This window comes from Leptonychotes weddellii, chromosome X, assembly GCF_054177405.1.
Source record: "Leptonychotes weddellii isolate Sample4059 chromosome X, ASM5417740v2, whole genome shotgun sequence".
NCBI classification, from domain to species: Eukaryota; Metazoa; Chordata; class Mammalia; order Carnivora; family Phocidae; genus Leptonychotes; species Leptonychotes weddellii.
Window position 1 is genome coordinate 89,178,951 of NC_138385.1, and position 27,924 is coordinate 89,206,874.

A 27,924-nucleotide genomic window follows, 5' to 3' on the forward strand; every position below is an offset into this window, starting at 1 on the left:
CCATGCTCAGCATGGAGTCTGCTCGAGACTATCCACCCCCCCACTCCACGTGTGCTCTCTAATAAATAGATAAATCTTTAAAAAAAAAAAAAGAACTCAAAGACTTGCTTTGAGGGTTAAATGAAATACTGCACCTAATCTACCTAACACAATGCTTGGCACATGACATGTATTATACAAATATTACTCTTGTTACTGGTTTGATTCAATCTGACATTTCTTACTTTGGGAAGATAGAGAGTAACTGCTTATCTTTTGACATCAGTATTTAACTTGAACACTAAATACCTTAGGGAGTTCTATATTTTTCAAATAATTACCACTGTAACACAATATGGTACTAAAACGGTGAACTTTATTGAGAACTTTCAAGCACTGAAACCTGAGGAAGTATTTTTTAGTTGAGTTTATCGAAATACTTCAGTTTTCCAGCTGGATCTGGAATTATCTGTTAAAAAAACAAATTATTCATTTTTAAAAAATGTTAATTTTTATTAAAGTATAATTGACATACAATATCTTATTAGTTTCAGGTATACATCATAGTGATTTGATATTTTTATACATTATGAAATGATTCCCATAACAGGTCTAGTTCTCATCTATCATCATACAAAGTTATTACAATATTGACTATATTCCTTATGTCATACTTTTCATCTCTGTAATTGGATAACTAGAAGTTTGTATCTCTTCATCCCCTTCATCTGTTTTGCCCTTTCCCAACCCACCTCCCCTCTGGCAACCACCAGTTTGTTTTTTATATTTAATACTGTTTGGTTTTGTTAGTTCATTTGTTTTGTTTTTTAGAGTCCACATATAAGTAAAATCATATAGTATTTGTCCCTCTCTGACTTATTTCACTTAGCGTAGTACCCACTAGGACCATCCATGTTGTTGCAAATGGAAAGAGACCATTCATTTTTTTTTTTTTTTTTAAAGATTTTATTTATTTATTCATGAGAGACAGAGACAGAGAGAGAGGCAGAGGGAGAAGCAGGCTCCCAAGGAGCAGGGAGCCCGATGCGGGACTCGATCCCAGGACCCTGGGATCATGACCTGAGCCGAAGGCAGACGCCCAACCATCTGAGCCACCCAGGCGCCCGAGACCATTCATTTTTAAGCCGAGTAATACTGCATCGTGTATATACACCACATTTTCTTTATCCATTCATCTCCTGATGGACACTTGGGTTGTTTTCATATCTTGGCTATAATAATGCTGCACTGAACATAGGGGTGCACATATCTCTTCAAATTGATGTTTGCAAATTATTTATTTTAAAAGCCAAAGTACATCGGTAGTAGTCTGATATCAGTTGCTCATCTCTTGACTGAAGAAGATAAAGATGATTTTTGTGTCCCAAATTATATATAGGAAAACTGGATTTGTCCTACCTACCAATCTCACCTATCCCAAAAGGCAAATTTGTTAATAAATTAACATCTGTATTCAAGCATCCCAAAATTTACTTACAGCTCTTCTCTTGGCCACCAGGCTTTCATGACATCTTCAGGTTTGATCTAATTAAGTCAAACACATTAAGAGAGCATGGCTACAGATGTTAATGTATTTTTAAAGTTATCTGCTGATGAAATGTTGGTATGCCACAATAACCTGAAAGGCGGCAGTGTGTTCAAATGGATTTTTAAATTTTTATTTATTTATTTAAAAATAATTGACATACAATATTGTGTTAGTTTCATGTGTATATGATAGTGATTCAGTATTTATATACATTATGAAATGTCACCACAATAAGTCCAGTCAGCATCTGTCACCATATAGAGTTGTTACAATATTATTGACTATATTCCCTGTGCTGTACTTTTCACCCCCATGACTTAGTTCATTTTATAACTGGAAGACTGTACCTCTTAAATCCCTTCATGTATTTTGTCTATCCCCCTACCCCCATCCTCTTTGGCAACCATCAGTTCTCTGTATCTATGACTCTGTTTCTGTTTTGTCTTGTTTTTTTTTTTTTAAGGAGATATATATATATATATATTATCATATGGTATTTGTCTTTCTCCGAGTTATCTCACTTAGCATGATACCCTCTGGGTCTATCCATGTTGCCACAGATGGTAAGATTTAATTCTTTTTATGGCTGAGTAGTAGTCCACTGTATATATACTACATCTTCTTTATCCATTAAATGGATTTTTTGGAGGTCCAGAATGCAACTTTTTAATCTCAAACTGCAAAGTAAAAAAATACTCAAATATATGAAGTAGTATGAACTATTTAGTGAATGAACAAACATTCTGAAAGAAAAAAAATGCTCCCTCCTTAACAGGATCACAGCCTTCGAACCCTATTATATTTTTTTGACATTTCCTATATGATTTGACCTCATATTAACTATATTATTTGATAGTTATAGGTAAAGTACATCTGCTCCTATATATAAAAAGTAACCCATTGTAATCAGTTTACAATAGTTCTATATGCATTTTCTTAGAATTTTTCATCAGCCTATAATAAATATTACATAATTTTTCAGGTATCACTTCAAGAAGTATTGTGTCTTTGCCAATTTATAATCTCTCTGCACTGAAATTCAATTTGCAAATACTTATGGAATAATATGGTACTGTGTGCCAACAGTGTCCTGGGCAGTGAGGGGTACGAGGATAACTACACTCAAGTCCCTGTCTTTGAGACTTGTCCAAGCATGTGGGGAAGATGTGTGCGTACACAAGTTTTTGACGCAATGCACAAGATGATCATGTATGACGCAGGCTGTGCCTGAATGGAGGCTGAGATGGCATCAAGGAAGGCCTCAAAGTGGAGGTGGCATTTAAGTTAGTCTTGAAAGATGAGTAGAATTTAGGGAAGGGGGAAGATATTCCAGGCTAAAGACCCGAGCAAAGGCACAAAGGTGTGAAAAAGCAGGGCTTATTTTGGGGAAAAGTGAGTCACGGGACTTGGTGGGAACACAGTGCGTGTGCATGCGTGCGTTGTAGGGAAGATGACCTGGGAGAGGGTGGTAGACACAAACAGTGCAAAGGCTTGAAAGCTGTGCCAGGTATCTGGATTTTGTTGTGTGGGTACTGGAGGGCTGCTAAAAGGTCCTGGTTTGGAGAGAGAGTGACATGCGCTAGAGAGGAGACAAGCTGAGGTCAGGGCAACAAATCAGGAGGCCTGTGCAATATACAGGAGAGAAGTGAGGCAGATCTATTTTCAAACTCTTCCAAACTAGCTGCTGCCCTCACAACAGTCACCAGAGACTTCATATTTCCGCTACTTCGCTGTATTCCCATTCTCCATGCCACGTGACACTGGTGTCCCTAGTCCCTTCCTCACAGCTCACTCTATTCCTGCCACACAGGCCCTCTTGACGTTTCTTGAACATGCTAAGCTGGTTCCTGGCCTCAGGGCCTTGCCCTTGCTTTTCTTTCTGCACTGTTCTATGCTTGACTTGCTCCCTCTCTTCACTCACATTTCAACTGAAATGTCATCTTAGAAGTCTTTCCTGACCACTTAATCCCTCACCCCAGGCACTATCCCACCAACTCTCATCAACCTGTTTCTAAAAGCATTTGCCACAATCTAAAATTAGAATTAGAATGTAACCCCGAGGGTAGGGACCTTGGCCTGTGGTATTCACTAATAAGTACCATCTGTCTATTGTAATAGTTTGAATAGTTGCCATATAGCAGGTGGTCAAGAAATGTCTGTTGAAAGAAGGCCCATAGAAACAGAGAAGAACTGTGGTTGTCAGGGACTGGGGGTGGGGGAAATGGGGAGATGTCAGTCAAAGGGTGCAAGCCTTTACTTTTAAGATGAGTGAGTTCTGAGGATGTCATGTACAGCATAGTGACTATAGTTAACAATACTGTTTTGTGTACTTGAAATTTGCTAAAAGAGTAGATCTTAAGTGTTCTCAACACACACAAAAGAATGTAACCATATGAGGATGGATTTGTTAATCAGATTGTGATCATTTCACAATGTATACATATGTCAAATTGTCGCATTGTATAGTTTAAATATCTACAATTCTGTTTATCTATTTATACCTCAGTAAAGCCACAGTATGTGATTACATATGTGAATGTTTTTGGTGGGAGAATTCATGGTTTTCGTCAGATTCTCAAAGGGGTTTGTGGCCCCTCCAAAAGTTAGTCAAATGGATAGTCAACATGTTTTCTGAAATGTAAAACACTCATCCTCTAATACCCTTTGTAGTTAATTTGTACCTCTTGCAAGCTCTTGCTGATCTATCAATACAAGCATGTGATAGATGGTGAGGTTATTTATCACTCACTGTTGGTTTTGCTACAGCTCCTGTAGAACATGGCCCCTACCCTGAAGACCCATCCAGAAATGCCTTCTTTTTTTTTTTTTTTTTTAAAGATTTTATTTATTTGAGAGAGAGAGAGAGAGCATGAGAGGGGGAGGGTCAGAGGGAGAAGCAGGGAGCCCAATGCGGGACTTGATCCCGGGACTCCAGGATCATGACCTGAGCCGAAGGCAGTCGCTTAACCAACTGAACCATCCAGGCGCCCCAGAAATGCCTTCTAAGGCTTCTCAGGCGATGCCTCTGCAGCTTCTGATTCCTATTTCTATCTGGAAGCCTCACAATCAATAATTATAAGCTAACCTAATGCCTCATGTATGATTTAAAGTACCTAGTGCTCAAAGTACCTTTAATGCCTACCTTCATGTTTATCTTGGAGATCCATCAGATGTATGTAAAGGTAAATAAATTTGTACTGTAACCTTAACTTTGACCCACAAAGGCAAAGCTGTTTTGCAAACTCATCAAAAACTGGTTCAAAATCAGTGAAATGTTACTTTACCCAATCCCCAATCTGAGTTAGGTTACAGAGTGACTTTCTACCTCTCATTGTCTATGATTAATGGTACTTTTTGTTGATTTGCTAAAGACGAAAGTCTTAGGAATCTGTATTTTTCTTTTATCCTAAGATAATGATTTCTTCCTCTGATGCTCTAGTATTTGTCAATTTCCTAACTACAGTTTGTATAGAAGTGTTGATTTTTAGAAGATAAACATGTTATTTAAAAAAGGTTCAAGCGAGTTTCCAAATTGTATTTTGGCCAGAGACTACTTCAGGAATTGCCTATAAATTATACAGCCTCCCTAAATGAAAAGATATACCTGTTTCAATCTTCCTTCAACTGATAAGGACAGAATCATTAGCTTCAATGTTAATTAAGCCAGATTTTCTTAAAAGTTTACTATATACAGAAAGGTCTTGCTTGTGACTATTTTCTTGGCCTACAATATAGGAAGAAATGCCATACATGATCCCTGAGACCTCTGACTTTATTCTATCAGATCTCTACTATTCCCTTTGGGTTTTTTTTTTTTTTTTTTGATGGTATATTTCTCTGGATACTTGGCTTTAAAATTCACAGCATTAAGTCTCATATTCTGCTTTCTCCAGTTTCAGCTACTCTCTCTACGGTCCAAAGAATGCCTGTACTCTTATGATTTCTGTCTAGTAATGTTTACTTCATTTACAAAATCGAGATAGTTCTATTACAAAGAAAGATTATTCTAAGGTTGGCATTTAAAAAAATCAGTTTGACTTACTGTTTCACTACCAGGTTTCCAACCAGCAGGACAGACTGAAAAGAACAAAAATGGGCAAAAAGACAGTTTAAAAACAGATTTCAGTTGTCTTCAGCAACTCTTGGTTTTTCTTTTTCCAAAATGAAACTGAAAAGAGCCTATAACAATGAGAACATTTCTAGGCCACCAAACACTTGACTACTGTTTCCTTGCCCGCTTGCACCAAGAATTCCAGTCACGGAGTTTATGAGCAGGCAGCTAATCTATGTCCATTTTTGACAATTATGTCTAGTTACAATTACAGTATAAGAAACCAAGTTGAGTGTTCCCCTAATAAAGCTGGAAGGTTTGGGAATCTGGTGAACTGACAGGTCGGGGCATGGCAAAAACTTCTCTGAATTTACATAAACTTCCAGTATTAGCTTATCTTCTGTTTTCCAGTATTAGCTTATCTTCTGTTTTCCAGTATTAGCTTATCTTCTGTTTTCCAGTATTAGCTTATCTTCTGTTTTCCAGTATTAGCTTATCTTCTGTTTTCTGCAGTACTGTGTACTGATGCCACAGTTTGCTGTTTGTCAAATAAGAGTTTAAAATTACTAGGAAAGTGGCATTTCCCCTTTATTTAGAATGCACCCTTACTCAGGCACTGAGTTACACTTTTGAAAGGAATATATAACGTATGTTCTGTTTTAGCAAAATCTGACCTTGTCCATTTAGCTACTGCAAAAACTTGGAGTAAAAGGACGAACTGATAGATTACTAGTGTGATACCGAACAGCTGTGAGGAAAAAAGCTAAGTCAAATAATGTACACATGCAAATAAAACCTGCATGACTAAATATTGCCTGACTGGCACGTTTTAAGTTTACAGAAACATAATTTGAAAAATTACAGTAGCAGAAACTTTTCTCTGTGGACTGTGCAAATAATGAATATTTTTGCATCTTATTCTGTAAGTAGGATATATTAGTGATATTTTGTTAAAAGCACTTTAAGTAACAACTGGATCTGCTAAGAAGATCAGGTAATAATTTGAAAATAATCAGAGGACTTTGGAACCATCCAAATTACTTTTTGACTAAGAAACAAAATTAATCATGCTATCATCTCTCAAATGAAAAAATCAAAAGGCTAAGATGCTTGAAAGGGTACCTTCTCCATGTTTGTCAGTGTACTGGAATGCTTGAACCAAACGCAGTGTCTCATCCACTGACCTACCAACAGGAAGGTCATTCAGAGTAATCTGCCTTAGGACTCCTTTGTCATCAATAATGAAGAGACCCCTGTAAAACACAAGAGTGGTACAGGTGAGGTCATTTCATCTCAATTAAGACAAACATTAGTTAATCTGATCCCTGTGCTGTCCACATGGAAGGATGTTCTACACAACCAACAACACACTACCTACCTGCTTGACTGGTGTACACACACACACACACACACACACACACACACACGTGCAAATACACCCGTCCCCATACGCAAGCTTATCTGCTGTATAATTTGGGATTATCATTGTCAAATGATAGCTTTAAAAATTTGTTTTTTTCTATGCAATGTACTGTTGTACTTCCATTTAAAGCTTCACGAGTACTAGGTTTGGGATTTTATTGCACTGTTAATGAAACGATGAATCTACATAGCAAAGTCTTCCTCTGGGTGAAAGAGTGATCCATCTTTCTTATCACTGGCTGTTTAGAACACCTTTGTATTTCCTTTTTCAGAGGTGGAAAAGACAAAGTCCCAATACAAGCGAAGTTACCTTTCCCTCTAAATCTGTGTATGTGTGATTCACTTTTTTGGCCTAGGGAATAATGGAGTAGTTTCACCTATAAGACCTGCTGTTGAGATGGAGTGGCATTGCAAGAGTTAAAGCAGACCAGAGGAAAAAAAAATTTCAAAAGGACTTTACTGTCTTTATTTCAGTCAATATGGATTTCAACCCAATATTTGGTTTAGAAAAAGATCTCATACTAGGGCTAACTGCTTGCATACAAGTATTATACATAGTAATGAGATTTATTTTTAATAGAAATACATGGAATTACTTATCTATTACGTGAAATTTTTTTTAAAGATTTTATTTATTTATTTGAGAGAGAGAATGAGAGAGAGAGAGCACAAGATGGGGGGAGCGGGAGAGGGAGAAGCAGACTCCCCACTGAGCAGGGAGCCTGATGTGGGACTCGATCCCGGGACTCCAGGATCATGACCTGAGCCGAAGGCAGTCGCTTAACCAACTGAGCCACCCAGGCACCCCTGAAATTTTGTTTTATAATCATATTAAACATTACTAAAATGTTCCTGCTTATCTTACTATATATATATATATATATTTTAAAGATTTTATTTATTTATTTTGACCGAGAGAGACACAGTGAGAGGGGGAACACAAGCAGAGGGAGTGGGAGAGGGAGAAGCAGGCTCTCTGCGGAGCAGGGAGCCCGACGTGGGGCTCGATCCCAGGACCCTGGGATCATGACCTGAGCCGAAGGCAGACGCTTAATGACTGAGCCACCCAGGCGCCCCACAATATATATTTTTAATGAGCACCATGATGTCTGAACCAACTAGAGCTCACTCTCCTTTGACTAGGTCAACTTGGCCAAACTCGGGTAAAACTTTTAACGATCATTCATATGGGTGTTCTTTCATGTAGCTACTTCTACAGTAGAAAACTGTTGTCATTGGTGATGAAGTTTGTTCTGAAGTGAGTGAGTCTGATGTGAAATTTTGAACTTACTTTGGTAACATACATCATACCAACACACAGCACACAAAAACAAATATGCCTTGGGTGCCTGGGTGGCTCAGTCGGTTAAGCAGCTAACTCTTAATTTCAGCTCAGGTCATGATCTTGGGGTTACTTGGTTTTACTTGGTTAATGTTCAAATAATCCCAAATTTTAAAATAGCTTAATAGCTTCAGTCTTTATAGTGGCATATTTACTTTTTGGGAATTAACTTAGTCATAAACTCTATGAAAGGAGAAAACATTAAAGACTTGGCAAGTACAAAAAAAGAAACTATTGGTAGTGACACATGATACAATATGAATGAACCTTGAAAACATATGCTAAGTGAAAGAGGCTCGTCATAAAAAAGTATATATTGTAGGATTCCATTTACATGAAATGTCCAGAATAGGCAACCAGAGAGACATAAAGTAGGTAAGTGGTTGTCCAGGGCCAGGGGAGGGGGATTGGGGGAAAGGGAGAGTAACTGCTAATGGGTATGGGGTTTCTTTTTAGAGTAATGAAAATGTTCTAAAATTGATTGTGGTGATGGTTGCACAATTCTCTGGCTATACTAGAAACCACTGAGTTGTATGCTTTAAATGGGTGAGTTGTATGTGAATTATATCTCAATAAAGCTGTTATTAAAAAACATAGGATTATAAAATACTGGCACCTTCACATAAAACATTTTAAAAAACTACTAGCACAGTAAAGCAAATTGACAATATAATTATAATAAAATTACAACTCTTTTAAGCTAAAGTTGTCCTTTTACCAAAGACTTCTAGTAGCACTTCCTTAATTTGTCCCACTCCCTAAGGCACAAGTTTGCTAAATACTAGGATACTTGCATTTAGAAAAACCATTACTGGAGTGATTTTAGAAAAGAGGAGAAAGAAATAGGCAAGGAGTCTGGGTACCTGGGTTCAAGTGTGGGCTCTACCATTAACTGATTATATAACTTTGGCTAAATTCATGGAATTCTATGAATCTGTTTATCTGCAAAATGACAGGGTTGGTCAAAGACCTCTAAATAATCCTCAAGCTTTAACAGACTATGATACTCACATAATTTAAGTAGGGCACTTACCAATTATTTTAAACAGTATCTACAACATTTTTGCAAATAGAGCAAATAATTCTTCTTGATCAAACCTTGTATCTTCTAACTCCATTTCAGGGAGGATTACAAATATATTTGGATTTGTCAAAATATAAAACCACTGAAAGGTACCTAAGGGTATGGCCTGAGTCCTCCAGATACACGCCATAGTCCTTTGAGATTTGATGGGTCAGATCTGAAAGAAGTGGAATCCTTATTGGCCCAAGTCCTCCTTGTCTGCGAGGGGTATTAATCCTATAACAAACAAAACATTTACCACTCAGAGCGAAGTAAATGTATCCAAACAGCACTGTTTGTCTCCATCACATACATATGAATGAACACACAACACACACATTCTCTCTCTAACAAAAACAGGCTAATACACATTCTATTTTTTGCCTTTACTCCGGACCTAATATATTCATTTCCTTTAAACAATAAATATGGAGATACATATCACATTTTTAAAGTATTGACATACTGTATTTTACCAATCTCTATTGCTAGACATTTAAACTATTTCCATTTTTCTTTTGCTTTTATCAACACTGCTGGAAACATCTATGTATTCTCAACTTTGAACACTTATTTGATTAATTCCTAGAAGAGGAACTGATGGATCAAAGGATATGCACTGTCATAACCATAACCTTAGAATTGTGATCACAAGACAAAGCCTTGAGAGACAGAATACAACTGGATATTTTAATATTCTGAGACAAAGGAATGCAAAGTCCATTTGAAACAGGGAAGGAAGTTAGTTATAATCTCAGACACATCAGTCAGATTTAAGCATTCTTTTACTTGAAACCAGGGAATCTGGGTGTCCCAGTGGGAGGGTACTGACCAAGCAGCTAGCAAACAGGGAAATACTGCTCCAGATGTCTGCAGCCCCAGTTCTGACATCCAAGTAGAAATCTCTGGTTGATATGAAACCTATCCAGCTCAGAATGCATCCCCCGCAAATTCCTTGAGAAGCCAATCCCAAATTATTTGGGAGGATATAACTTTTTCCTTAGTGGATTTATGTTGTAATCCTACAAAGATTTAGAATTACTACAGAAGTGACGACGCAAATTAAACCCATCGTTTTCACTTTGTGATTCCAATTTAAAATGTATAATGTGAAATTTTATTCAGTTTATAAATAGTAAAGAAACATTTTTTAAAGAACTTTAGGCATGCCATATTTGTCTATTAGATTTGCAAGAATTACTTAAGTTCTTGGAAGTTTTATCTGAAAATTGAGACACAAAGCAAATCAAATAAATATATAACTGCATTTAAAAATACTTGAAAGAATTAATTACTTAAGAGAATATAAATTGTAGCTCCTCACCAGTAAAATTTTAGTTATATATATATATGTCTCTATATAATTGTAAATGGATAAAAAGTTGTTTTGAATTTACTTTAATGAAATGAATATTAACTTCTAAAACTAAGATAATTCTGAACCATCTTTATTGTGCATAGAATCTTGCGCACAGAATTTTGGACATGAAAAATTTACATCAACACACACATTTCAGATTCTGAAACATACTGCCTAACTGCTCTCCAGAAATGCTCAACCAACTGTATGTGTGAGAGGACCATTTCTTCACACTTTTGTCATCACTGGATGAAATTTTTCAATATTTGAAATCTTAGCCAATCAGACAGGGGAAAAAATGGCATCCCTTGTCATTTTAATTTGCAGTTCTTGGCAATTAATCAGGTGAAACATCTTTTCACGTTTAATGAGTTAAAAAAACATTTAAAAATTAAGAAAATCAAAGCTTCTTGAAAAATAATTACAAAAGGTATTTTGAGTTTGACTTAATACTAGACAACTATGTAACAAAGAAATGGAATTTTAAAGAATTTTTTTCCCTCCAGATTAAGGCTACCCAATTTATCATAATAAAATAATCATACAACTCAGTTGTGTTTGCTATGGATATTATGTCTTTTGCACTGAGCTTTTTTCCCAATTTGGAAATGTCCTACAAAATCCTTAAGCATTTTTACCATAACTTCATTGAACTGGTAGCTCTCAGATATATCTATTCCCAAACTGTTTGATAACTATATTCCAGGGTGCCAGGCTGGCTCAGTTGGTAGAGCATGTAAGTCTTAATCTCAGGGTCATGAGTTCAAGCCCCATGGGTGTAAAGCATAATTAAAATAAAATAAAAAAAAAACACCCCTATATTCCTATCACAATGAGAGCTGTCTGCCTATAACTGAAAAGTAAATCCATTTTTCCCCCCTACAAAACTAAGTGTAAGATACTGACCAGGCCAAGTGGGTAAACTGTGAATCAACAGAGCATGCTACCACTTCAGTGTTTATAGATCTGAATTCTTCAATCCTATCACCAAAGGCAATGATTTCAGTTGGACACACGAAAGTGCTGAAAGTTAAAAAAAAATTTCAGTATTCTCAAAATATGCATATACTTAAAGTTTCAAATGACTTAGTTTTTACAAACACCTTTAGTATATAAAAATGCATATTAAGAACAATTTTATATATGAACATTGTCACAATGCAGCTGTCTAGAAGATTATTTGATCAAATATCATTTAATTAAAAAATGTATATTACAGAGTTCCCAATTACATCTCAATAAATGTTATTTTTATAACTTAATGGATCCGTGGTCAACCAATGTTCCCTTCTCCGTTACGGCAGCACCTCGTCCTATTTCATTAGCTTTTATTTAACAATGCTTTATATTTATATAGTGCTTTACAGCTTTCAAAGGATCTATACAAATTTTCCATCATTCCACTTTTTTTTAATATTCCTATACCACTCCTATGAGCTAGATGCACTGATCTTTATTTCAGAGATGAGAAAATGCTCTTCCATCCCCCTCCCTTTCTTGATAAGGTTCTCTTCTACCTTGTCTCCCAGTCCTCTTGTCAGAAAGGCATGTTTAGAGAATATTACTTTAGGGTAGTATTTTCTGAACCATGGTAGGGACTCCTTAAGCCAGTTTATGGAGTTCTAACTAACATTTTAAACAAGTGGAATAGAAAATACGAGAATACTTTATATACAGGAAGGGTAAGTCATGAAACATATGTACATACACATACATCTGTGTGTGTGTGTGTGTGTGTGTGTGTGTTCAGGAGTGATACTAAAAATATTGAACAACCTTAACTCAAAGTTGGCTTTAGCTCTGGAGGTTTCTGAAAGGGACCAGATGGGAGGGGCAACTTGGGGAGGAGGTTGGGAAAGTGGCTATTTACCATTTGGTATGGAAGTGTTTCAGGATTTTAATCAGCACGGCTGTACTGGTGCTTATAGACTGAATGTTACCCTGTATGTATATGTAAATGTATTGGGTGGCAATGAAAAATGGATTTTGTACTGTGTTCAGGTCATGGTCAAGAAAGTCAGAAGAACACAGACTGAGGGGACAAATTCCTACTGCAGCCCAATACAGGCTTTTCAGAGGTTTCGGCTGTTCAAATGTAGGACTGCCACATGCAGGCAGACAGTTCTAATCTAGATTATATCTCTGGAAACCTGGGCTATGATATGTATTTTTAATATTTTCCCAAAGGTAGGAATGGTCAGCCCCTGCCTGCCTTCCTATTATTCCAACAAATGCTACCTAGAAATACATTTATCCAACTTCTTAGTGAAGACAGAGAAAAAGTTCTGGCAAAAAACTAAAGGGTTATTTTTTTGACTTTCATACTTGCAGACTGTGGCAAATGTCTCAGAATTCTTCCTTTCTAACCAGGCCTAATCTGGCATCACATGGAAACAGAAAGAAGCGATCTTAGCTTCTTGCCCTAGGAGGCCACTGGTGACATCATGCTTTAGATATGTCTTATTCATTACGGAGTTTTAAGTAACACTGGGATAAACAGGATATTTGTCTGCTATATTAGACTAATTTCAAAACTCACGTTTAGCGTCCTATTTAACAGATGTGTTAACTTTTTGGTTTTATAACAACATGAATTTAGAAGGCCTATCATTTTTATATATTAAAATTTGTACTTCTGGTTTTTATTAGAAAATAAGTTATATCATACATTTTAGCTAGTCAGGCCACAGTACAAGTTGATTAGAAAGAAGGAAGTTCGTACTAATTTAAAAGATTATGTATTATCCACATTTATGACTTGGTTTAGTCTCAGTGAACTAATTTTTCTGAGAATTTTTCCTATTTGGATTAGAGTAGGGGTCAGCAAACTTCAGTCCACAGGCCAAATCCAGCCTACCTTATTTTTTGTAAATAAACTTTCAATAGAAAACAATATTCATTCATTTGTGTATAGTCTATGGCTGTTTTTGTGCTATGATGGCAGAGTTGAGTAGTTGCAATAGAGATTACAAGGCAAAAAATATTTACTATGTGGCCCTGTATAGAAAAATTTGCTGACCTCTGGCCTAGAGACAATCTATAGAGATGAGCTTAAGTATATCCTCCCTGCAAGTTTAAGGTTTTATTTACACAGTTCTAGGTTAGTCCTAATGGAAAAAAGACCTTAATATACAGTGGCAAAATAGAAGTTCTCTTTTTTATAACCAAAAAACATACTCAAACAGAAAAAAGATAAAAGTCAGGTTAAGTCTCTTTTTGTTACCTTTTCACTTTCATGGAATTTGAAAAACACTCCAGATAAAACTATATCCTCGATAAGAATGAAGCTGCAGGAATATTTATTTGAGTCAACTTTTTATCTAAAGTGCTCACCATCAGAGTTAAAGAGAAAATTCCCCCTAATAAGCATAATTTATATTAATAGGTATTATTTCTTAAGCATATGCAGTATTTTCAGGAAAATGTTCAAACCACAGGAAAGCAATAGATGCAGCAGAGAATAAAAATGATAAAACCATAGTTAAGTGGCATCATCATTGTAAAGGGTTAATTTTCTAGTTAAGAGAGATACATTAAACAGATTTGTGGTGTAAGTCTTGCTATTAAATGCTTTCTCAAATATCCATTTTCTTGCCTTAGTAGGTATAGCTTAATATAATTGTAGCTTTCCTTTCTTTGATGATTATATTATAACACAATCATGTAGATTTAAGGATAAAGTATTGGGGTCAATGGGTTTTGGTTCTGAAATACATGGTAGATGTTACTTTCTTAAAAAAGTTCATCTCCGCTTGCCTTTTAAGAACCAAGAGCTAAATAAAATAATTTGTACTTGATGTTCTTGAATAATGATTGATAATGACTGACTGTTTTAGGACCTGTACATGTATTACTTACAAATCAAGTGGGTAGAAGAAAAAAACCAAGTATTTCCCACGATAATCAGTCAACTTGAGCTCCTTGAATTCTCCATTTATCACAGCTGTTCCTTCCCAATAAGGTGCTGGCTTGGAAACTAAGAAAGAGAAATACATGATGTTTTACAACACAGAAAATTGGTGGGATGACAGAAAGACATCTTTAGGAAATCACTAAAAATTAAGCATTCTAAACCTTTGGATCTCTAGCAGTCTGGTGAAGCTTATGGACTTTTTCTATGGATAGTGTTATTGAATGCATAAAACAAAATATATGGATTTACAAAGGAAGCCAAGTATATTGAAATGTAATTATCAAAATAATAGAAAACAAACTGGTGATATAGTAATACATATACCCTTTTATTAACACTTTAAGACTGCAAGATCTATGGGGCGCCTGGGTTGCTGAGTTGAGCAGCCGACTGTTGACTATTGATTTTGGCTCAGGTCATGATCTCTGCCCCCCCACCCCCACTCCACTCATGCAGCGCCCTCAGCACAGAGTCAGCTTGTCCCTCTCCCTCTGACCCTCCCTTGGCTCTGTGGGCAAGGACTTGAGCGCGTGCGATCCCCTCCCCCCGCTTAAATAAATAAATAAATAAATAAATAAAATCTTTAAACTGCAAGATCTAGAAGTGGTCTAATAACTGTCCAAGACAGTGATGAGTTTAAATTTTGTTGCAGGATACCTGCAATTATGTGGCATAAAAATATTTGTGATTCTCTTGGCAACAGGTACAAGCAAGTACTGCTGAAGCTAGTGTGATTTGTTGCTGATGTTCATAATGGAACGAAATTCTAAATTTCAGTTGTAGGTTAGTGAAAATAAAGACTTTGTTTTTCTATGCATGCTCACAGACCCCCTACATTCCATCCCTGCACTAATTACTGGATACTTCATTATAGCCCCCCCAAGTTAATCAACTTCCTACAGTTCAAATAATTAGATTTTCCTTTTTCTAATGGCAGTCTTCTAGATGTACTCATTTTTTAAATGTTTGTCCCATTTCTCACATTCACACAGAAGACCTGCTGCCACACTCAAGGAGTAGGAAATCTGCAAATGTCAGGTGAGAAGTTTAAAATCCCAAACCATGGGATTATTTTCCCAGAGGGCTCCGAACAGGTTTCAAGTGACCTGATGGTAATTGAATAGTTCATGCTGCTCTCTTATAAGGGCATGCTGTAATTCTAGCCAACACGCTTTCATAATAATGTACCTTGATCTTCTGTTAACACATTCACATGGCACGTAAACTTTCAGAATCATCACATACATTGAAATCAATACTTGATTCCAAGTTTGACTAAGGTTCCTAGAAAGTAAGGCTTACAATAGCCAGCATTTTTATTTTTTTTAAAGATTTTATTTATTTATTTGAGAGAGAGAGAGTGAGAGACAGAGAGCATGAGAGGGAGGAGGTTCAGAGGGAGCAGCAGACTCCCTGCCGAGCAGGGAGCCCGATGCGGGACTCGATCCCGGGACTCCAGGATCATGACCTGAGCCGAAGGCAGTCGCCCAACCAACTGAGCCACCCAGGCGCCCCAATAGCCAGCATTTTTGATCACTCTGAAAATGAAGACAAACTTAAGATGAATTTCTCTGTGAAGCTAATATATAACACATGATTATTTACCTTGAGCCAGCAGGCTACCTCATATAAATATCCTGATCTAGTTAGGTAAAGGCCATGAGGGAGAATTGGACAGAAGGGAACTTAACTGTATATGCTTTATATACATTACTGAAAATGCTACTCAAGTGTGAGGTTATAATTGTAATGATCTGTTAAAATGACACTCCTTAATGATTTTAGCATGTAGGGAAAACCAAATCCGAAAAATAATTTTTTTTCTGAAAATTGTGATTTTGGAAATTTGGGGTTTTTGACTTAAGAACTGCAGTGTTCTAATAGTTTTTTTAATGGAGTCTTTAGGGTTTTCTATATATAGTATCATGTCATCTGCAAATACTGTAAGTGTTCAAAGAAAAAAAACTCATCAATTTTTAAGGCAAAAAGACTGCAATTACTTTATTAAGATCTATAAATGGAATTCCCAAAGCAACCCCCTGCAACTGTTACAAAATAACAACTGTCCCAAATATAAATAGCAGCATTAACAAAGATTCTGGCAAATGCAGAGCAGTAAAGAAGAATGTTTAAATCCCTTCTTCCCATATCTGCCCCCCCATCAATTTAACTACTGTTAACATTTTGATGTCTTTCCTTCCATTTTTTTTTAAACACATAAATTTGGATCATGTTGCACCCATTTTTAAAAAGGGAACAGTAATGAGAACTGAGTAATATATGGAACTGTTAAATCACTGTATTGTACACCTGAAACTAATATAACACTATATGTTAACTACACTGGAATTAAAATTGAAAAAGGGGGGAAGACTAAATCATTAACAGTTTTTCATGTTACTAAAATTTATTAAAAATTTAATGGTTCTATAATATTCCATTTTATGAATAAAAGTCCTCCTATCTTTAATTCTAGATAAGCCTACATGTGACTCAGAAATGTAGCAGATATCTAAACTCTGAAAAGGTTTGCGGGTAAAGGCAAATCTAATATTACTATTTTTTTGCTTCCATGAGCAGACTTGGATGGGATTTGTTTCTTATGGGAAATTTATGTGATGCCAGTAAATACTTAACAGGCTGCCATATTTCAAAATATCTTCCCAAGCCAAGTAAAAGCAACGGGACTTGGAAATACTATGATTTTAAAAGTGCAAGACTGGCTCTTTAAAAACAAAAATCTAAAAGTAACTTCCAGTTACTTTCAGTAGGAAAGAACTGCAAATGTGTAAGGAGGCAAAACAGTTTTTCTCATTTATGGCTCCCACTCCATCCTAAGTTATAACAGCATCCCGTTTAACACTGAGGATTCGTAATTGTGAAGCATTACTTTTGTTACTGAATACAGGCAGGGAACATGCTATAACTGAACCGAATATGTATCCACAGAATGCCAAATAATCGTAGGAAAAGCTGATTATTTAAAAGCAAGCAAGAGATAATCTTTATCCTTTAGTCCCTGGCCACTTCTTTTTGGCCAATCTTAACATCCAGATGCAGCAGGCCACAAGTTTCTCAGTATCTAGTCTGACGTGTCCTTCCTGAAAGTGGCCATTAGCTGTGTACACTGGACAGAAATGCAAATAACAGAAAGCCAAATTGGCAGGACACAAATTTGCCACAAGGTTTATCATCAACCCAAATGCATTACTTCCAACCACTCCCCCCCCCTTCATTTTCTTACAAGGAGCCTCCCAAGTACAGCCTGTAACAAGTTCTTCATTTTTTGAGAAACACAAAGAATACCCACTAACTATACAGGTTTTGGGGAAGGTGGCTTTTAATAGTCTTTATAAGATGCAGTAACAAAAAAAAAAAAAGAAAGGAAAACGAAAGGTTTGCCCCCCTGAGCATTTTGGTTAGCCACTTTTCTGTTTAATTCAACTTTCTGTGAACCATTATTCAACTTTTCAATGTATTCTTCCCTGAAATAGTACTTGAAAATAGACGCGATGTGCTGCAGGTACTTTTTAATGTTTGAGGAAGTGCTTCAGTTTGCACAACATCCTGATGCCTACAAACTCGGGGCCGGGGCCACCCTCTTTCCCTCATCTGCGGCTTTGGGGTAACCACTACTTTTTCCAAAATCTGATTCGTGGAACCCATCCCTTTCTTCACAGCTGGAACCCCTCTCCATCCCCCTACCCCGCTCCCCAGGCAGGCCCGCCCAGGGACCTAAGGCCGCCCAGAGGGTGCCGCCCAAGCCAGGCCCCCAGGTACTACCAGGGTGCACGTTGTCTCCGGCCCTCTCCACCTCCCGCCTCCCTCTGCTACCCCCCACCCCCCCTCTTGGCGGGGCACCACCTACTCTTGGCTTTGCTGAGGTGCAGGGAGTGGTCGGCGACCGAAACCCGGGACGCCTCCCCTGGGTACACTTGTCCACCCGCGTAGAAGTGGCATTCCTCTTCGCGGGTTCGGGGCCTCTCTTCTGCCTCCCAGCCTCGCAGAGCTCCGGCTGGCAGCAAGAAGAGCAGCAGCGGCAGCAGCAGCAGCCTTCGGCTCCGGCCACAGGCTGGAGTCGTTGCGGCTGGCGGCTGCAGCAGCGTCTCCATGACCATGCGAGCGCAAACACACGTCCCTTGGCGCGAGCGCGACTTCTCCCGCCGTCAGGGAGCTACAGCCGCGCGCCCGGAGCCCGCGTGAGCCGGGGCGCGGCCTCGCGAGACCTGCTCCGCCCCCACCCCGCCCCGGCCCCCACCTTGTTCCCTGCTCCACCCACTCCCTCTCCCCCCGCCACGTGGGCTCCAGCCCCGCCTGCGCGCCCCGAGCCGGAGTTTGCGCCTGCGCCCTGGGCTGGCCAGGGCCGGGGAGTTTAGCCGAACTCTTGTGGACGGAAGCCGCTCAGTGGCCTCGCGCGAGTGACCTGGAGCGCGCCGACTCTCTGTACAGTTTTAGATATCCTTCCACGCCTATCTCTTGGACAAAGCCTCACCACCGCACACCACCCCCAAAGTGAAACTAACCTATCTGCCTTTGAATGGCTTAAATTTTGTACTTCTCACAGTTACTCGGTTTTTCCTTGAAGCGATGTTTGTGAAAAGTGCCAGGACTACTTGCTCAAGCTACAGCCCTTTTAAGTCCCCGGAAAACTTGGGAGAAGAAAGGTCTCGCCATTTACTCTTCTCAAGCAGGCAAGAGCAAACAGGCAGTTTGGTGACTTAAGCCTGTCTCAAAGGTTTTTTGTTTTTCTTTTTAACTTAAAACTTGATAAGTTACCAGAAAACCAAACTTTCTCCCAACACAGCGTTGTTCCATCTTCTGATAATTACCCCATCACATTACAGGAGTCTTCGGCAGCCCTTAACGCTCCCCAGGATCCCTTCTAGCTTCCTGTGGGCCCTTGTCTTCTTTCTGAATCCCACAAAAGTCATCCTGTTTCCTCCATTAGACTGTCAGCTCCCTGGGGTTGAAATCGTTGCGTAATTCATCTTTGTTTCCCAAGGCACCTGGCACTCTGTGAGCATTTGCTATCGTAAGAACTTGATTTTCTAAATGACACCTAACGTTCCCAACAGCCTGTCTTAGCTTCCAGTTGCTTTCACATATTATATCCTTGTTCCTTGTAACAACCCTTTGAAGCAGATAGGAAACCTTATTTTTTCCAAGCTCAACCCTTACCCCAGTCCAGCCCATTGTATACCTTGGAAGAGTATGATGGGAATAGGGCTGAAGGTCCCTGGCACCCTACCCCCTCTTTCGCTCCCTCAGGCCCCCAGCTCCTACCCGACCCCGCGGGTCTTTGCGCCTGTGCTCTGGGGCCAGACCCTGGCCAGGTGGTTCCTAACCCCAGGAAGACCAATTTGTGGCGTCCACCGTGTCTCGTCCGCCCTCAGCATTGTTTTAGACGCTGCTCATCCTTGCAGGCCCATTTCTTCTACAAAGCCTAGCTGGAGATGGCCTCCGGCCCTTGCTGGTGACTAGTCTTTTGCACTCAGCACTGTTTTAGATCCTCTCACCCTTCGGTGCCCACCTCTTGCCGGAAGCCTCGCTTCCGCATGCCAGCCTGCCTCCCCGCCAAAAGCTGAAACAAACCGTTCTGCCCTAGAAAGGCTTGCATTTTATACCTTTAACATTTACTCTCCTTTTCCTTGCAGTGAGCGGGTCAACAGCGATGACTCCCCCTCCCGTTGGATCCCTTTTACGTCCCGGGAAAACTTGAAGAAAGGTCTAACCTGAAAAGCCGTATCTGGAGACCATTTATTCTCATCCAGTGAGAAAGGACTCTTCCAGCAGGAAAGTCAGTTTGGTGACTTAAGACTGTCTCAAGGTGTGTATAATTTAAAAAAAATTAAGACTTGGTAAGTTCCTTGAGAACCCTTTCTCCCAGCAGTTAACCCCCTCACTCACCCATTTGTTAGGATGGCAGGTGAGAACTGGGGGGAGAGATACAACACACACCAGAAAGACAGTGGCCACTGGCAGCCCTTATGCCCCGCCCCCATCCTTTCAATCTTCCCCTGAGCTCTTGTCATTTTTCTGAATTCTGCAGAAGCCATCCTAACAGTTTGTCTTTCTTCTACTAGACAGCTCCCTGGGGTTGAAATCGATGTGTATTCATCTTTGTTTCCCAAGGCTCCTGGTACTCTGTGAGCGTTTGCTATCCTAAGCACTTGATTTTCTAAATGACACCCAATGTTCCCAACAGCCTGTCTTCGCTTCCAGTTGCTTTCACAAATTACATCCTTGGTCCTTGTGACAGCCCTTTGAGGCAATAGGAAACCTGCCCTTTCAGACTCATCTCTCACCCCAGTTCTGCCCATTTTATGCTCTGGTTTTTGTTTCCTGACACCTCTTTCTTGTGGGCAGAGAAGGAAAATATGAAGCTACCTCTCTTTTCTGAGGCGGGGGGTAAGCTTATTCTTACCCATAACATTGTCTGACAATTCTTCACTTTCCGGGGGGCCGTAGACAGGAGTCCTCTGACGAGGTTGCTCTCGTTGTTCCCATTCTTCTCCTTCCCTGGCCTCCTGTTCCACATGGAAGGGGAGCGGGATCCGAGCGGTTCGGGACTGAGCCCCAGGGATTCGGCTCAGGCCTATGCCCCGAGGTCGGCTTCGGTGATCCATGCTGACTGCTGGACAGCCACCAAGCCTCAGTGAATTCTAGGCCCTAGGCTGGGTCTCTACGTTTGAGAACTGGGAGAGGAAGCTTGAGGAGAGTGTTATTTCCTGACACCTCCGTTCTAGGCTGAGCTGAGGTGCCCCAGTTGGCAGCAAGGGCTGCCCACCAAGTGGGCCCAGCGACCTTCCTGCCCGCTGGTGAGAGTGGCCAGGGCGGCCAGCTCTCAGGCACAAACTGTGCTCCCCTTAGCTCCCCTGGAACTCCTTGGCAGAGGACATTCTAGGTGGCGGTTGCTCTGAATCCTTCTGTCCAATGAAAGCTCCTGAGCTCCTGCCTTGTGTAGGCAGACATTATGCTGTCACAGTGGCAGTCGTGAGGGAGCTGGAGGTGGGGGCCCTGCCCCCAGGGCACTGACCGTCCAGCTGGAGTCAGCTGCCCATAGTAATAATACAAAATTATCAGGCACGGAGGGGGTGGTTCTATATATAGGATGCATCTCAGAAACACCTGGGGAGCTTAAAAACATTCAAGCGTACCGACCAAGCCCTAGAAATGATTAAGAGGTCCTTTGGGGGGGGGGGTCCCAGGCAGCTATGGCTTCACAACTTAGGACTCACTTCTGATGCATATGACAGGAGAAATGCTTTGTGACTTGGGAAGCTCGGTCATAAAAAGGATAGTTTCTGTCTTGCACTTAGATTACTCATTCTGGGGGAAGACTTTCTGTCCAAACTTTTTTTGAAGGAAAATTCCTAAAACATGTAATTTAAAATTTTAAAATGTATAATTCAGTGGTTTTAGCATAGTCATCATGTTGTGCTTTGTGCTCACCACTATTTAATTCCAGAACATTTCCGTCACCCCCCAAAAGAAACTTTATGCTTTTAGTAGTTAATTCCTCCTTTCCCTCTAGCCCTGGCAATGACTAATCTGCTTCCTCTCTCTATAGATTAGCCTATTCTGGACATCTCATATTCATATAAATGGAATCTTACAATGTGTGTCCCTTTGTGTCTGGTTTCTCTCACTTAAGTATAATGCTTTCAAGGCTCATCTGTGTTGTAGCGTGTACTGGTACTTCATTCCTTTTTTTTTTATTGTGGTAAAATATACATACCGGAATACCATTTTAACCATTAAGAGTATAGTTCAGCGACATTAAGTTTGTTCACATTGTTGTGCACTCAACTCCATAGTTTTTAGTATGCTTCAGATTTTTTCATCTTCCCAAATTGAAGCTATACCCATTAAACAGTAACTCTCCATTCTCTCCTCCCCTCAGCCCCTGGAAACCACCATTCTACTTTTCATCTCAGAATTTCACTACTGCTGGTACCTCATAAAGTAGAATCACATATTTATCTTTTTGTGTGTGGCTTCTTTCATTTAAGCTCAATGGTTTCCATGTTGTAGCATGTATTGATACTTCATTCTTTTTTGTGGCTGAATAGTATTCCATTGTATGGATGTACTAATTTTGTTTACCCACTCATAAATTGATGGGTTTTTAGGTTGTTTATCCTTTTATTTATTCATTCATTAATTCCTTTATGTATTTTAATCTCCATACCCAGCGTGGGGCATGAACCCATGACCCCAAGATCAAGAGTTGCATGCTCTACCGAATGAGCCAGCCAGGTGCCCTGGTTGTTTATACTTTTAGACTACTATGAAATAATGGTGCTATGAATATTCTTGTGCAAGGTTTTTTTAAATAAGATTTTATTTATTTATTTAGAGAGTGTGAGTTGCGGGGAGAGACATAGGGAGAGGGAGAGAGAGAATCTCAAGCACGCTCTGCGCCGAGTGCGGAGCCCGACTCAGGGCTCGATCCCACAACCCCGAGATCATGACCTGAGCCAAAATCGAGAGTCAGGTGCTCAACCAACTGAACTGCCCAGGTGCCCCTCGTGCAAGTTTTTATGTGAACATACGTTTTCAGCGCTCTTGGGTGTATATCTAAGACTATAATTGCTGGGCTATATGGTAACTCTATGTTGAACTTTTTAAAATACTGTCACAGTGTTTTCCAAAGCAGCTGTACGATTTTACAGTCATACCAGCAATGTGTGATGGGTCTGATTTCTCTACATCCTATTCAACAGCTGGTAGTTTACATTGTTTGGGTTATAGTCATCCTAGTGGATGTGAGCAGTATCTCATGGTGGTTTTGATTGGCATTTACCAAATGACTAATGATGTTGAACAACTTTTCTTGAGCTTATTGGTGATTTGTATATTGTCTTTGGAGGAATGTCTATGAAAATCTCTTACTCAGTTTTTTTAAAAGATTTTTATTTATTTATTTGTCAGAGAGAGAGAGCACAAGCAGGGGGAGCAGCAGAGGGAGAGGGAGAAGCAGGCTCCTCACTGAGCAAGGAGCCTGATGTGGGACTCAGTCCCAGGACCCTGGGATCATGACCTGAGCCAAAGGCAGACGCTTAATGACTGAGCCACCCAGGTGTCCCTCTTACTCAATTTTTTAAAGATTATTTGTGAGAGTGAGCAAGAGAGAGAGAGTGCATGAGTGGGGGAGGGGGAAAGGGAGGGGGGAGAAGCAGGCTCCCCGCTGAGCAGGGAGCCTGATGCGGGACTCCATCCCAGGACCCTGGGATCATGACCTGAGCTGAAGGCAGACACTTAATCGACTGAGCCACTGAGGTGCTCCTGCTTTTCCTTTTATAACAATCAGGCCACTGTCTTTTGTGGGGTCCACATTTGTTCTCTAGAAACATAGTTTTTTTCTGCATTTTCTGGCAGTTCAGTTTGCATCTAAGGCTGTCATTTTATTGTCCCATCTGGTAAGGACAGTTCCAGCCACAGCCTCTAGACTTAACTTGTGTTGAGTTAGACACTAGTTCCTGTGATCTTCAACTTATAGGAGACACCAGCTTTCTGAAACCTTTTGTCATTTGCTTGGTAGCAACATTTGTCCCTCTCTCATTCTAGAAGTCATCTACCAAGTCACGAGGACACTCAAGTAGCTTGTGGAGAAACCCATATGGGAAGAAACTGAGGCCTCCCATGAACTACCAGCACCACCTTGCAACCCTTGTGACTGCACCTCCTTGGAACCAAATCTTGCAGCTCCAACAGATTCTGATGACTGCAGCCCCAGGGACCTCTGACTGTAGCCTCATGCTATGCCCTGGGCCAGAACCACCCAGCTCAGCAGTTCCTGAATATTGTGACCCACACAAACAGTGAGTTTGATAAATATTCATTACTGTTTAATTTTGCAACTTTTGAAATACAATTCACATACATACAGTGATTTTTAGTATATTCATTGTTGTACAACTCTTTCTGCTATCTTATTCCAGAACATTTCTATTACCTCAAAATGATACTCCATACCTTTTAGCTATCACTCTTAGTTCCCTCTACTTTGTGTCACCTGACAACCACAAATCTACTATCTGACTCTAAGGATTTGCCTATTGTGGGCATTTGCTATAAATGGGATTATACAATATTTAGTCTTTTGGGAATGACTTCTTTCATATATATATCAGAATGTGTTCAAGGTTTCTCCATGTTGCAGCATGAGTCAATCATTCATTTCTCTTTTTAAAAGATTTTGTTTTTAGAGCAGTTCTAGGTTTATAACAAAATTGAGGAGAAGGTACAAAGATTGCCCATATGCCCCCCACTCCCACACATGTATAGCATCCCCATTATCAAAATGACTCACCAGAATGGTACATTTTTACAGAGTATGAACCTACACTGACACATCATAATCACCCTAAGTCCCTAATTCACCTTAGGGTTCACCCTTGGTGTAGTACATTCTGTGGGTTTGGACAGATGAATAATGACATATATCCATCATTATAATATCATACAGAGTATTTTTCTGCTCTAAGAATCCTCTGTGCTCTGCCTTCACTCTTTTTATGGGTGAGTAATGATCCATTATAAAGCTCATTTTGTTTATCTGTTCTTCAGCTGATGGACATTTGGGTTGTTTCTACTTTTGGCTATTATGAATAATGTTGCCATGAACATTTGAGTATAAGTTTTTGTGTGAACATATTTTTCAGTTGTCTTGGGTATATCTATACTGGAATTGCTGGACCGTATGGTAACTCCGTTTAACTTTTTAAGGCCCTTTTCAAGTGTTTTCTACAGCAGCGACACCATCGCATGCTAGTAATGTTCAAGCATTCTGATTTCTCCAAATGGTTGCAAACACTTGTTATTGTCCATGTGTTTGATGATAGCTGTCCTACTGTGTGTGAAGTAGTATCTCGTTGTGGTTTTGATTTGCATTTGCCTAATGACTAATGAGGTCAAGCATCTTTTCATGTGCATTTTGGCCATTTGTATATTGTCTTTGGAGAAACGTCCATTCATATGTTTGCCCGTTGTTTAACTGGGTTGTCTTTTGTTTATAGAGTTTTAAGAGTTCTTTGTTTGTTCTGGGTACTACAACCTTATCAGATATAATTTGCAAATATATTTTCTCACTTTGTGGATCGTCTTCACTTTTTGATACTGTTCTTTGACACAAAATTTCAAAAATTTTCATAATTTCCTGTTCAATTACTTTTACTTTGGTTGCTAGGGCTATCAGCATCATACTAAAGAAACTGATGTGTAACACAAGGTTGAAATATGGCAGAAAAGGAGAGGAAAGCAGGGGCCTAGGAGGGTACTGGGAAGTCACACTGGGGTAAAGTGAGGGAAGGCTGTCTCCCTTTATCCCATCCTTGTAGGAGTTTTCAGGGTGCATGGAGATCCCTCACATATGTGACTGCCTCCATCTATCTCTGGACCAGAATTCTCCTGATTGTTCTCAGAGAAAATTTCCATAGAGGAACATCCCCGTTGTGATGTTGTCTATGCGCTTTCAAGCCTCAGTGTTTAGCCTTTTGGTTTCTCTCAGGGCACCTGTTTTGTAAATTTAAAGGCCCCTTAAAAAGTCTCAGTATTTGTTGGTTGTTGAAATCACTGCAGCTTAATGGGTCTAGTCAGTCTGGCTGGCCAGTGTAGGTAGTGCTTTGTTTCAGTGGACACCAGTTCCTCGCCTTTATGTTCCTTCTGCAATTTGTGTAGTACCGTATCAGGCCTCCAGGCTCTCTGGGCTCCTTACCAGGCCAGAAAGCCTGAGCCCAAGTTTGGGCACATGGCAGCGAATGTTCCTTGAAGTGACCTGTCTTCATGTGGGTCCCTGGCCCAAGCTCTTGAGCTTTCAGAAGCTTTTGACAGATTGATCCCACAGGATTTTTAACTCCTTCTTCTTGGAGGCTAAGGCCACAATATTCTGTTGGAAAAATATAGGTGATATTCTGTAGGCTGAAATGGCATGCTCTCATTTGAGCATCATAGCTGTGAAGTGGGACCTCATCATTTCCTGTTTCAGAGTTGAGGTGACCTTTTCTAGAGTTATCTATACACATTTGCACAGCCCTTTCCAAGAGTGTTTCTTTTTGGAGATACTTTTTTGATATTGCTGTCCTACAGTTGTTGGAGGGAAAACAGAAGCTTTTCCAAAAAATGGGTTTTCCTCTGGAATAGGTCTTCATCAACAGTCTGTTGAGTATCCTTTGACAAGTGTAAAGAGAAAATAACCTTTTCTCTTTCTACTTATGCATGAAAACTTCCTGGGGGATCTGTTCGTCCCTAGTCTGGGAGGAAATTTCCAGAAGGTCCCATAGCCAACTGTTAACTCTTAAATAACCAACCATCCTGTGGTCCCTTCCAAGCAGCTTGAAGTGTACTATAACAATCAAAACACTATGTTCCTGAATACTAGGAGTTTCTGTCTAAACCAACTGGTGCCTTCATGGGTTTTGTCATCTTGCTAGTGATCTGTGTATATGTGTTCATAGGATGGATATAGTACTTATTTTTGCCTTTCCTCTCTTTACTCCTCCCTCCATTCCTTGATCACCACTCTAGATGTGATCTCCAGGGGGAGAGGTGTGTGGAGAAGAGCACACCCTGGCATGATCTGTAAAGTTGTAATGTAGTTTTGGGGTTGTGACAGTGAAATCCTGAGCTGACATTTTCATGGGCACATTTTGAGCTTCTTAAAGGGACCTCAGACTGCTGGCTCCTGCCTTATCATGTGCCTTTGCTCTAACTGGCCCCCAGACTCCACCTTAGCCCCTAGTCTCTTGTGACCCACATTTCTGTTGGGGTCATTACTTCTCTGGGTGCTCTATCTTGGTTCCTTCCTTTTAAGACAGCTGATACACTCACTTGTACAGGGTTCTCATGTCAACCATGGAAACCACCATCCTTCTGTGCATGTAGTCATAGTGTAGTTCTCCTTCAATCAAGCCCTCTTAGTGTAGCTTCTAGCTGGACATTTCCAGCCCTCAACTCCTGACTTATTTGCATGAGTCAGGCATTAGTTCTGATGTCCGGCTAACTGAAGAAGACTCGAGTTGAGCTTTCTCCAGGTTGTTTATATTTGATTAAGGTAGGAAGAAGTAATCCTTGTCCTGTCCTCATGAAGGTGAAGAAAATGCCCACTATTATCGCTTCCTCAGGGTGCACATACTGACTTTGGAAAACAGAGACCTTTCCTCCGCAGGGCAGCTCTACCCGTATCTTCTTGTCCTGTGTCAGTTAGAGACTAGTGCCTGTGTCCCTTTATCTGAAGGGACCATG

General features: G+C 39.8%; 1 protein-coding gene across 2 annotated transcripts; it reads right to left on the reverse strand.

Annotated features, from left to right (window-relative positions):
- Positions 1-335: 335 nt before the first annotated feature.
- PRDX4 (peroxiredoxin 4) lies at positions 336-18,878 on the reverse strand. Of its 2 annotated transcripts, XM_081809049.1 has the most exons (8): positions 18,548-18,878; positions 14,625-14,742; positions 11,673-11,789; positions 9,521-9,643; positions 6,702-6,832; positions 5,571-5,605; positions 1,478-1,524; positions 336-448 (listed from the first exon to the last, which is right to left on the reverse strand). In XM_081809049.1, exons 1-8 carry the CDS (start codon positions 18,795-18,797, stop codon positions 445-447), a joined length of 825 nt encoding a protein of 274 aa, XP_081665175.1. In that variant the 5' UTR covers positions 18,798-18,878; the 3' UTR covers positions 336-444. The 2 variants fall into 2 exon arrangements, with proteins under 2 accessions (XP_081665175.1, XP_081665174.1); XM_081809048.1 differs by lacking the exon at positions 1,478-1,524 and having other exon boundaries at positions 18,548-18,877.
- Between the last annotated feature and the right edge of the window lie 9,046 nt (positions 18,879-27,924).

Coding starts and splice junctions, on each gene's coding strand:
- PRDX4 (XM_081809049.1), bottom strand. CDS start 18,797: ATGGTCATGGAGACGCTGCTGCAGCCGCCAGCCGCAACGACTCCAGCC. Junction 11,790..14,624: donor TTCTTCTACCCACTTGATTT/GTAAGTAATACA, acceptor TTTAACTTTCAG/CACTTTCGTGTGTCCAACTG. Junction 5,606..6,701: donor CACTGACAAACATGGAGAAG/GTACCCTTTCAA, acceptor TGTTCTTTTCAG/TCTGTCCTGCTGGTTGGAAA.